The 11,296-nt window shown below is 37.6% G+C and overlaps 2 protein-coding genes across 2 annotated transcripts; one reads left to right on the top strand and one right to left on the bottom strand.

Moving 5' to 3' along the window:
- The first annotated feature begins 572 nt into the window (after window positions 1-572).
- On the top strand, window positions 573-2,666 carry LOC132628512 (protein argonaute 13-like). Its single transcript, XM_060344293.1, has 3 exons — window positions 573-1,001; window positions 2,361-2,469; window positions 2,581-2,666. The coding sequence occupies exons 1-3, from the start codon at window positions 573-575 to the stop codon at window positions 2,664-2,666; spliced, it is 624 nt and encodes a 207-aa protein (XP_060200276.1).
- Window positions 2,667-2,694: 28 nt separating this feature from the next.
- On the bottom strand, window positions 2,695-3,312 carry LOC132628511 (uncharacterized). Its single transcript, XM_060344292.1, has one exon. The coding sequence runs from the start codon at window positions 3,310-3,312 to the stop codon at window positions 2,695-2,697; it is 618 nt and encodes a 205-aa protein (XP_060200275.1).
- Between the last annotated feature and the right edge of the window lie 7,984 nt (window positions 3,313-11,296).

Below are 11,296 nucleotides of genomic sequence, written 5' to 3'. Positions count from 1 at the left end.
CTCTTATAAACAAATTATTTCCCCATGTTCAGTAAGGGGTACTTTTTATTATGATTTGCATGTTCAGTTCAATTATCCTTATGTTTTAGCTTACAATTATAGTTTCAGTTTTGTATTACTTTAGGTATCCATGTTATTCATTTGGGTTGCCCATTCCCCGAGCAACCTACAACTATTTATTGTAACATCCCGAAAATCCGAGTTAGGTGTGAATGTGAAATAATTGGGATTTAGATGTAATCTTAGCTATATGGATCCCTTCAGGATGGGTACAGGTGTTATATATCTTTTTAGGGTCAAACGAGGTAAGGCAATTCGTTAGAAATCCTGAAATTCGTCTAAGTCTGAGACAGTTTTTAGTTATGTCCAGTTTTTTTGGGTATTTGCGTTGGGAATTTGGGAAAACTCATGAAAGTTTTAGGTCTCTGAATGTTATATCCCGTATTTTTGCATATTCGGAAAATTCGAAATAATTTTGACTTGTAAGAAATAAGGCCATATTTGATTTTTATTCAATATATATGTGTTGTTCATGAAGTGTTGATGTGTAAATATGGAACAGATCTAATATCATGGAATGTGAAACTGAAATTTTTAAGGGGTTTGTAAAGGCCTTGAAGGCAAAAGAAAGTGGCGAAGGAACTCAGAAGGATCTGATGAAGGGGAAGGAACCTATTAGGGAAAAAATGGATGCAATCCGCAAGACATGCAATCCATTGAAAGAAGGGTATCTGTCACGAGTAACCCATGTGGTAGTGCAGAAGAGATATCATACACATGTGGTTCCTGCAAATCACAATGATCCTAACATGACAGACAAGGATGGAAACACATTGCCAAGTACTATGATAGATACCAAGATGTGCCACCTTATGGAGCCTAATATTTTCTGGTATAGCCACGCTAAAATTCAATGTACTAGCCGTCCAGCTCATTACCATGTACTGGTTGATGAGAACGGATCCGGCGCAGCTAAAAATTGGCTATGTTATATATGCAAGGTGCACACGTTCAGTCTCTATAGTTCCACCAGCCTATTATGCACATTTGGTTGCCCGTTGTGCATAGTATTACATTGAGGATGATGTGGTAATCATGGAGAAATGAAAATGCTTAAGAAGATAAAGGGACCAGGTCTCAGTGGTGCTGTAAAGAAGCCGACTCTTAGCTAAAGACTGAAAATCTTTGTCTAGACCCACTCTTCCTTAGTTCTTGAGCCCCTTCTAGTCCCCCTAAATATCTGACCCTTTGTATTCCATCGCTTATGACTATGGCACTCATCGCAGTTTAAGCATCATATTTTGCACTGACTAAGACTACTATGTTTTTTATATGCTTAATCTAATCTGGGCAATTACTCTGATTTGTGCAATGATCTTAAAACTTGTTGTTACTATTCCTGCTTAAGTTGTGTTGCTCTAGTGGCCATGAGTTAATGCTACTGAACTTCTTTTTGGCTTATGCTACGTTTCTTACTCTTTTCAATAATGCCAAAAGGGCAAAGAAAATAGAGGGGTGGGAAAGGGAGGAAGAATGATGGGGAGAGCAGCATATTTTTTTTGTTAATTAACTATGCCCGAATGAGACTTTTATTTATTTAGAGAAAAGAAATAAGTCCAACAAAGGAAATAAAAGCGAATGACTTGTCCAAAATTGGGACCGACCCAAATAAATTACATTTGAACCCATTTCCAAATTGGGACTATCTGTGTATTGTTGCCCTATTTCCACGGTCTTTTGTCTGAAGATATTTCCGCCGCTGCTCTCTGAAAATATTGGGGTAAAGATGATGATTCTGAAACTAATTTTCCCCCATCCTCTTTCTTCTCTTCGTAGCTGCTCATCTGGTAATTATGCCTTGTCGAATTCGTCCCCTTTGTTCTTTTGTTGTGAGTTGTTCCTTTAATTGCATGTTGTTTGAATTGGAATTCTTGTAAACCACTTCTTTCTCTGTTGAATTGTATGTACTGCTGTCTTGTTGATTCTCTGCACTTGAGGTTGGCCGGTGTTATTGTGGTCGTGTTCCTCACCACCAGCTGGTTCTGAGCTTATTTCTTCTGTAAGTGACTCTGTAAGCTCCATATTTTCCACCTTTGATGTGTCTTGAAATTCTGTAGATGTTGTATATCTCCTTCTATCCATGACTTATATTCGTGTAGATTTAATTTTGGCCCACTTGAATGAGTATCACGTATATTCGTGTAGATTTAATTTTGGCCCACTTGAATGAGTATCATAAGATACTAATACCACAAATAAGGCATCAATCAAATCCATTTGGTATAAGTCATGAATAAGAATTTGACTTTCTGTTCTTCTCTTGTGCTGCCACTGTTTTAACTATATGAAACTTGTTTCAGCTTGTGTGTGTGATTTGTGCTGTGTGTTGTGAAATCCCTGGGAATATTGCTGTGACTTGTGACTGTCCTGACAATATGTGTTATATGGCTATTCAAATTTGTGTCTTTTGTATGATATGAACCTGCAAAATAAAACACACTTTGTTAGTAAAAAACACCTTGTTCTCCTCCTAAAGGATTTGAACGTGGTGTTAAAATCTTTCTGGTGCTCCTTTTCTAGATCCAAATCATCATATATCTGCATTTGTTCCCCCTATCTCTGTATCCTCACTCTCAGATATGGAATCTGAGTTTTGTCACTATTGAGGATCTTTCTACATGTTGAACTTAGGTCCTAGAAGCCATGACATTCAACATTAGCTTCATCTAGTGCTTGATTAGCTATAGCATCTGCCAGCTTGTTTCCTTCTCTCAAGATATGACTAAATAGAATAGTCCTATTAACTTTTAGCTCCAAAATCTCCTCTATCCAACTTGCTATCCCCCAAGGAGGTTTCCACCCTTCCTGTAGAATCTTGTACACTATTTCACAATCAGTTTGGACTATAATATTGTCCAGATTCTCATTTTTGCAATATCTCATGGCTTGCAGAATTGCCATAACCTCAGCATCAACATTAGTAGTTATTCCAATCTCTGTAGCATAAGCATATCTAAGATCCCCTTCATTATTTCTCAAACAAAATCCATAGGCACTCCTACCAGGGTTCCCCCTTGAGGCCCCATCTGTATTACATAAAAACCACCCTGTTGGAGGAAATTCCCACCTCACTTTTGTAACTTTCAGTCTTCCACACCCTACCTCTAGCATCTGAATCAAGTCTGGCCATTTGTGAGGTAGTTGACTGATAGAAGGATTCCTTATCATTACTAGTCTCTGTATAGTGACATAGACTAAATAAATGACTTTTCCAGTTGATCTTTTCCCTCCATGTTTTATTGTGTTCCTCATTTTCCATAGTTCCCACAAAATGATAGCTGGAACAGCTTGATAAATAAGCTTCCCTCTTCCTTTAACTGATGCAGTCCACCATTTCACAATTCTCTGCTATAAAGTTTATCCTTCTATAGACAATCCTGCAAATGAAGAGAAGTAGGACCAAGTCCTATTAGCAGTGTAAGAGTTAGCAAACACATGTTGTATTGTTTCCTCCTCAGGGCTGGAACAACACCAACATCTGGATGCTATGTTATAATGCATTCTCTTCAAAACATCATCCAGAGGAATTTTATATTTCCAGCATCTCCACAAAAAGAATGATATCTTGAAAGGCAAACCTTTAATCTATATATTCCTGTACATCTCCATAGGTTGTCCTCTCAATCTGATATATTCCCAAGCTGATTTGACTGTAAACTCTCCTTTAGTGTCTAAAATCCACCATGCTCTGTCCATTTCTTTGTCCATCCTTGGGGGTCTGATAGTATCAACTATATGTTGAACTATGTCCTGAGGGAGTAAACTATTCAGCTTTGTCATGTTCCAATTCCCATTCTCCACTACATCTGATACATTTTGAATGCTTTCATCAAAACCTTCCACAATGAACTATAATGCACCCATTCCTGTCCAGTTATCAAACTAAAACTGTGAATTCCCCATACCAAGCTGCCACCAGATCTGGTGCTCTATTAATTCTCTTGCTTGGATCATGTTTTTCCAAGTATGAGACCCTTGTTTCCACTGAATAGATACAGGATTTTCTTTTCTACAATACTTGTTAGCCATGAAAGCACTCCATAAAGAAGGCTTAGTCCTGAAGTTCCATCACAACGTACAAAACAAGGCAATAGAAACATCATGTAGTGATCTGAAACCCATCCCACCTTCCATTATAGGTAGACACAAAAGGTCCCAATAAGCCCAATGTCTGCTTTTACCCCCTATTGTGTTACTCCAGAAAAATTGGGCAAACATTTTATGCATTTGCCTGATAACACCTATAGGAGGGTTAACTGCAGATAATAGATGAATTGGCAAACTTTGCAGGACATGTTTAATCAAAATAGCTCTTCCTCCAAAAGACAAAAGTTTCCCTTTCCAGCTTTGTAGCCTATTCATAATCTTTATAAGAATCTGAGTGAAAAAATCCTTTCTTCTCCTACTATAATAAATAGGACATCCTAGATAGATGAAAGGGAAATCCTTCCTCACAATACCTGTGACAATTTCAACAGTAATGATCACATCCCCAGGCACATTTTTATGCATGTATACAACACTTTTGTCCCTGTTAATCTTCTGTCTTGATGTGTTCTCATATTTCTTCAATACTTCCATGATAAGATGCAAAGAGAACACATCTGCTGATGAAAAAATTATCATATCATCAGCATATGATAAATGATTCACCTTAGGGCTCCACTTAGGCATTCCATAGCCTTTAAATTGAGGGATTAAGCTTAAGGCATTGAGATTCCTTGATAGAACTTCTGCAGTCAGAATAAACAAAGTAGGAGATAGAGGGTCTCCTTGCTTAACTCCCTTAGAAGACTGAAAGAAACCACATTGTTGTCCATTGACCAATACTGAATACCAGTTGCTACTGATCAGTTTGAAAATCATGTCTATCACCAACTCTAAAAAACCAATCTTTCTTAGAACCTTCATTAGAAAAATCCATGAAACCCGATCATAAGCCTTTACCATATCCAGTTTCATGACAACATTAGCAGACTCAGTTCTAAGCCTGACGTCTGATACAATCTCTTGAGTAAGGAGAACATTTGCCACTATGCTTCTCCCTTTTACAAAACCAGCCTGATTAAGAAAAACTATATCAGTCAAACTCCCTATCAATCTTTCATGAATTAGCCTTGAAAAAATTTTGTTACTAAAGTTACTCAAACTAATTGGTCTCATATCTGAAAAATTATTAACCAAATCTTTTTTAGGTAATAAGACCAAGTTAGTATGAGTAATGAATCTAGGTAACTCAGCTCCACAAAAGAATGATATGACCATGTTGCAGATGTCTTCTTTGATAATCTCCCAGCAAGACTGATAAAAAAATCCTAGTGAAACCATCTGGTCCTGAAGCACTTTCCCCATTAAGGCTAAAAACCACACTTTTAACTTCCTCTTCTAATGGGATCTCTCCCAAACAAGTATTCTGGTTTCCATAAATCATCTGAGGAACGTGATCCAATATTTCAAAATCTGTTGGATCTGCATCCTTTGTGAATTGTGCTGAGAAAAATCTGATTGCCTCCTGAGAAATCTCCTCTTGATTTTTCAGCCAATTTCCCTCTTGATTCTGGATTCTTTTTTACTGTAACCTCTTCCTCCTACCTTTAACATATGCATGAAAAAGGTAGTATTTCTATCTCCATCCTTAAACCAATTCATCCCTGCCTTCTGCTTCCAAAATTCTTCTTCTAAATAAAGATATCTGTTAAGATCAGCCTGAACCTTATGAAGCATTTCCCTATTGGTAGGGGTAGGTTGTACTTCAAACTGAATCTCATGCACCTTAATCACCTCTTCTAAAGTCTCAATCTCCTAGAAAATGTTCCCAAAGGTAACCTTGCTCCAATTTGCCAATGCATTTTTCACCTTCTTTAACTTGTGATGAAACAAATTGAATGGGTTTGCCATGAAGTCAGCCTGCCAATGTTGTCTTACAGTGTCAACAAAGGTTTCATGTTTTGCCCAGAAGTTAAGAAATTTGAAAGATCTTTTGAAACTTTCAACTTCTCCATTATAAGTGATTAGTAAAGGGGCATGGTTTGATCCTGATCTGATCAGATAAGTCACTTCCAGTCCAGCATACTTATTTTGCAGAGCTTAGTTAGACAAGCATCTGTCCAACCTTTTAAAAATACAGTCATTTTCACTTTTCCCATTCCACCAAGTATATTTGCCTCCTTTAAAGCCCAAGTCAACTACAGAACAGTTATGAATACAAGCATTGAAATCCTGTACTTCATTCACAGTTACTGGTAATCCACCATACTTTTCCTCTTCAGAAGTGATGACATTAAAGTCCCCACCAATCAACCATGGCCTTTTATTTGTTATAGCCTGATTTTCCAAAGCCTCCCATAAATCCATTCTCTCTGATTGATTGCATTTTGCATACATTATTGAAATCAACATCTCCTCTATCTGTCCATGCACCTTTAAGTTTAGTGTTAGTAGTTGGGGATGATCAACCACAGTTGTTACTTCAAACATATCATCTACAAAGGCCCAAATCTTATTTGTACAATTCACAAAAGCATGTTGCAATCCAATTCTTCTTCTGTACTCCTCTATTCTCTGAGCCTCTTGAAAAGGCTCTAGTAAACCAATAAAACCAAATTGATATTTTTGATGCAGCTTGATAAGCCTCATATAAGATTCCATTGTATTCACAGACCTGATATTCCAAATTATAGCATTCATAATGGAAACTTAGGTTTCAGCATAGTTCTTCTAGTTTGAACACCACCAGTTGATAGTAAATTCTGCTTTTTATTACCTCTCCCCATTGCTTTATCAATTAGCTTAGGAGAAAGGTCTCCAGCTCTGGCCACTGCTTGCATGTTTTGCTCAATTGAATATTCATCTAAATTCTGTTCCCCTATCAATCCTGATTTTATTTGATCATGCTGAGTGTTTATGACCAGCAATGTTGTGCCTATTTCCGTGTCATCCCTTGCATTATTTGATCTGTGACTTGCCATTTTTGGAGTGGTATTCCCATTTAGTATGATGGTTTCTGCTGCTTGTATAGGGGTATTATCGATCTTCTTTTTATTCCCTATGCTTTTTGCTGAATATTGACTCTCTGTTGATGAATGTATTGAGCTGACTTGTACTTTATTCCCGTCTGAAAACAGATTCTCCAATGTCTCCTCATTGTTTAAAATATTCTTGATCACTTTCTCTACTGTGCTTTTGTTTGGGTGTACTACAAGTTGCACTGACTTCTTCTGCTTCCTCCAATATCTGAGTCTTTGTGTTGCTTCCACTTGGTGAATGTGCTGAATGATCATGCTTATGTGATTTTATACCTGTTCCAGTACTTTTCTCATATTTTATTGCCACCTGCTTCTGGCTACTACTTCGCTCTTGCTCTAAACAGCCTTCAGTTTGTTGAATCTCTAACTGATCTTCACTATTTTTCGTGACAGGTTCCTCATCTTGCACTCCTTCCTCTTCATTTGTCAATAACTCAAAAGCATTTTGAGTTTGTATCATATTATTAGCTTCTTGTGAGTCTTCCTGTTCCTTTATTTCTCCTAATATGACACCACTGGAATCCTTAAGGTATTTGTTCTTTCTCCTCTGCATCCATTATTGCTTTGCTTGATTGTAACTTCTTGTTTTCCCCCATAATTATTTATGTTTTTCTCTGGGAAATTCTCCTCTTTATTATCTTCCTTTTTGTTGTCTTGTCTCCATGACTCCCTGCATTGCTTTTCTAATTCAGGATTTAAAGCCCTGCACTCTATCTCAGAGTGACCTTGTAATTTACAATGCTTGCAATATTTAGGAAGAAAATCATATTTAATTGGAACCCATTTTTCCATAATCTTCCCTGTATCTTCATCTCTTTCTACAATGTGTATCCTATGTGGATGTGCCTTCATTAAATCAATTTCCACTTTTACTTTTGCACAACTTGGCCTCGTCTTATTAGTAGTAGCAAGATCAACTACTAATGGTTTTCCAACTGCAGATGCTAAGGAGAAAACAACCTCTCGAGCAAAGAAATTTGGTGGCAGTTCCGGGAAACTTATCCAGGCCAGAGCAATAGAAGTTTCTTCATTTGGTTTGAACCATGGGTTCCAAATCATCGGTCTCATTTAACAATATCTATTATTCATTGAAATGTAATAAGCAGGGGTAGAAAGTATTTTGATGTAATCTTCCAATAATGAAAATCTCATCAAAATGTGTCCATCTTCAATAAGGCCAATTTGACACTTACCTTTAATTCCACATTGTTCGGGAATAGCAGTTCTAAGGGTCCTTATGTTAATGATGTCATATGAAAATTTCCCCAGTACTACATATTGCAAATTTTCTTTCATAATCAGATGTTTTATTTCTCTTGAATTCCATTCCACATACGGTTCTCAATCAATGTATGTAACTGGTTTTATAGGAATTATTGGTAGGGGTGTAGTTGCTCCTAGGTTTGGCTTCAATAAATTGGAATATGAAGTAGGTAGATTTGCAGGGTTTAAATTGTCGGTAGATGTTATATTAGGGTTTGAATTGGTAGGCAAATTGGAAGTACTTGGATTATTTGGATCTATGGTGGGTGGAGCAACCCCAAGTGGAGGCTGTCCACTGGCCTGGTGGCCATGGTGGGTAGCGGCTAGTATGAGATTTAGGTGAATAGGTCAAAGTTGATGAGAGGCCATAACAGAAATTTAAGCAATAAAAAATAAATTTGTAACGCTAATTTAAATAATTAACACATTCACACACTAGAAATAATTATGACTGGAGAGCAGCATATAAATAGCGTCTCTAAGTTTGTCATCATCAAAACGGGAGAAAATGACTATATGTTTTGATGATTGTCAAACCTGGTGAAACAAGAGAGAGAGAGAGAGAGAGAGAGAGAGAGAGAGAGAGAGAGAAACCTGGTCCTCAATATGGCCTCTCCATACATCTCACGGTCTTAAAAATATAATCAATATATGTGGGAGAGACATATGCGGCAGATAGGGGAACCGTGAAAAAGGGAAAGAGGACTACAAGTTGGGCAAGTGAAGGACTGATTCGCAGGGGGAACAGGTGGGAATCTGATTCTCAGGGGGAACTTTGTCTATGAGTTTATCATCATCAAAAAGGGGGAAATTGATATGTCATGACATGTTTTGATGATTTGATAAACTTCACTCAAAGAACCAGAATACTACTATGTATCTCGAGGTTTGAGTCTTAGGGGGAACAAATGAGGTATCTCGGTGAGGGATCTGGTCCTTAGGGGGAATACAAAGGATGTCACTTTGTATCATCAAAAAGGGGAAAATTGATAAGAAATGATATGTTTTGATGGCATGACAAAGCCTAAGAAACCAGATACAATTAGGTTCACCTGTCTGAACTTGGTTAACCTTATGATATCTCATATGCTGCTATTTTAACATGCTCCTTGAAAGATCAGATGCCTGCAGGATTTTCTTATATATAAGAGACAAGATATGTTGATCCAAAAGGACCAGATAAGATCAGGTCTCCAGCCTACTCAGCCAACGGTACAGCTGTAGAGCTACTGAAAGTGTAGCCGGTACTTATAACTTGTTCTAAGAACAGATGAGGGATCAGGTTTCTTCAGATAAAGGTCTTGGTCATTGAAGCATTGAAAGTACAAACCTACAACTATAAAGTGTGTTGTTTAAAAGTACAATGCCGATGTACAACAACACCTCAGAAAGGCCAATTGATTAACGATCTAGATTTCATTAGTAGTCACCTCTATTCTCTCTCTCTCTCTCTCTATCTATCTATCTCTCTCTCTCTCTCTCTCTCTCTCTCTCTCATTGCATATAAAGACATCATCTTTGAAGAGAATACTTATTCTTGCACAATCCGAAAATTGCTCTATTCAAAGTGCAAGTCTCCACCTTTCAAGGTGTTCCTCAAAAACAGATCCTTAGTAATCGAAGGACCAGATCTATAACTGAAGATGCTTTAGGTCCTTAGGTTGTTGAGTCTTTTTTCTTTTGTGCTTAAACTGTAAACCTACTCTTCTATAAAAAGAAGTTGATTGTAGGTGTTTTGAAGTGTCAAAGGTTGCTTGTTGGAAGTGTGTTTCCTTAAGCCTTTGAGTGGTACACTAGGCTAGAGTTAGCTTAGTTGTATTAGTGTATGGGTGTCTAGTGTTAGTCACTATGGTGAATTGGCAAAGGGTGTCTTTGAGTGGTACGCTAAGCTAGAGTTAGTCTAGGCGTATTAGTTGAATTCTCAAAGGTTGCTTGTTGGAAGAGTGTCTTCACAAGGACTTTGGGTGCTATACTAGGCTAGAATTAGTTTAGGTGTATTAGTGTGCTTGGCTAGGGGTAGTCAAGTGTGAGGGTTGTATAAGCGTTATTACAAGGGTGAAGGGTTATGGGAGTTAACTTCTAGCTTGCAATAGGGTTGTAACCTGAGTTTGCTCGGTTAGTGGAGTTGAAATCCTACTGGGGTAGGTTGTGGTTTTTAATCCCTTTAGTAAGGAGTTTTCCATGTAAAATTCTTGTGTTGATTTTCGTACTGCACTGCATAAGGGAACTGGTACACAACTAGGTCCCTCCATACATTATTTTGTGGACGCACAGCCTGTTTTAGAGGGTACTCTCTTGTCCTCTGTCTATTCTGCTTGTTCTCCTTTCTTGACTTTTTCGCTTGTCTTGGAGTACTATCTACTTTGATATTTTCCTCAAGTACCTTCTTTTCTTCCTGATCATCATAACCAATGTCAGTCTCCTATTCTTCTTCCTTTCCATAAGATACATATTGACTACTGATGCTTTCTTTATGGTTACTGTTGAGGTTACCTTCTTTAGGATCCTTCCCTTGGTCTTCTTCCCTATTTGTGGACTCTCCTGTGATTTCATTCTCTGCTCCTTTGTTGGTATGATGATGATTTCTATTATCCTTGATAATAGTTGTATTAAACTGTCAATCTTAAGTGTCTGTAACTCTTGATGTGCCTGTTGCTATTGAATTTGCAGGTAAACTAATTTGACACATCTATGGTTCAGCTGCTGAAGTTTGCCTATCATCAGGGTACTTTTGGAAATTTGTTTTTCCTCTAAACTGCCACCTGCTTGCTCTTCATAAGTAGTCTTTTGGCTTAATTTCCGCTGAGTTCTCTTGATTACTGGCCTTTAAATAATTTATTGCCTACTGTTGATTGTTGTATTGTACTTTACTTTCATTAGCCATTATCTTTTCTCCATGTTCCTCCTTCTTGTTGTTTGATTTTCCCTTTATAGCTGCATGTTGGCCC

The sequence above is a fragment of the Lycium barbarum genome, chromosome 2 (assembly GCF_019175385.1).
Source record: "Lycium barbarum isolate Lr01 chromosome 2, ASM1917538v2, whole genome shotgun sequence".
Classification (NCBI taxonomy): domain Eukaryota; kingdom Viridiplantae; phylum Streptophyta; class Magnoliopsida; order Solanales; family Solanaceae; genus Lycium; species Lycium barbarum.
This window is presented reverse-complemented; position numbering and strand designations above follow the sequence as displayed.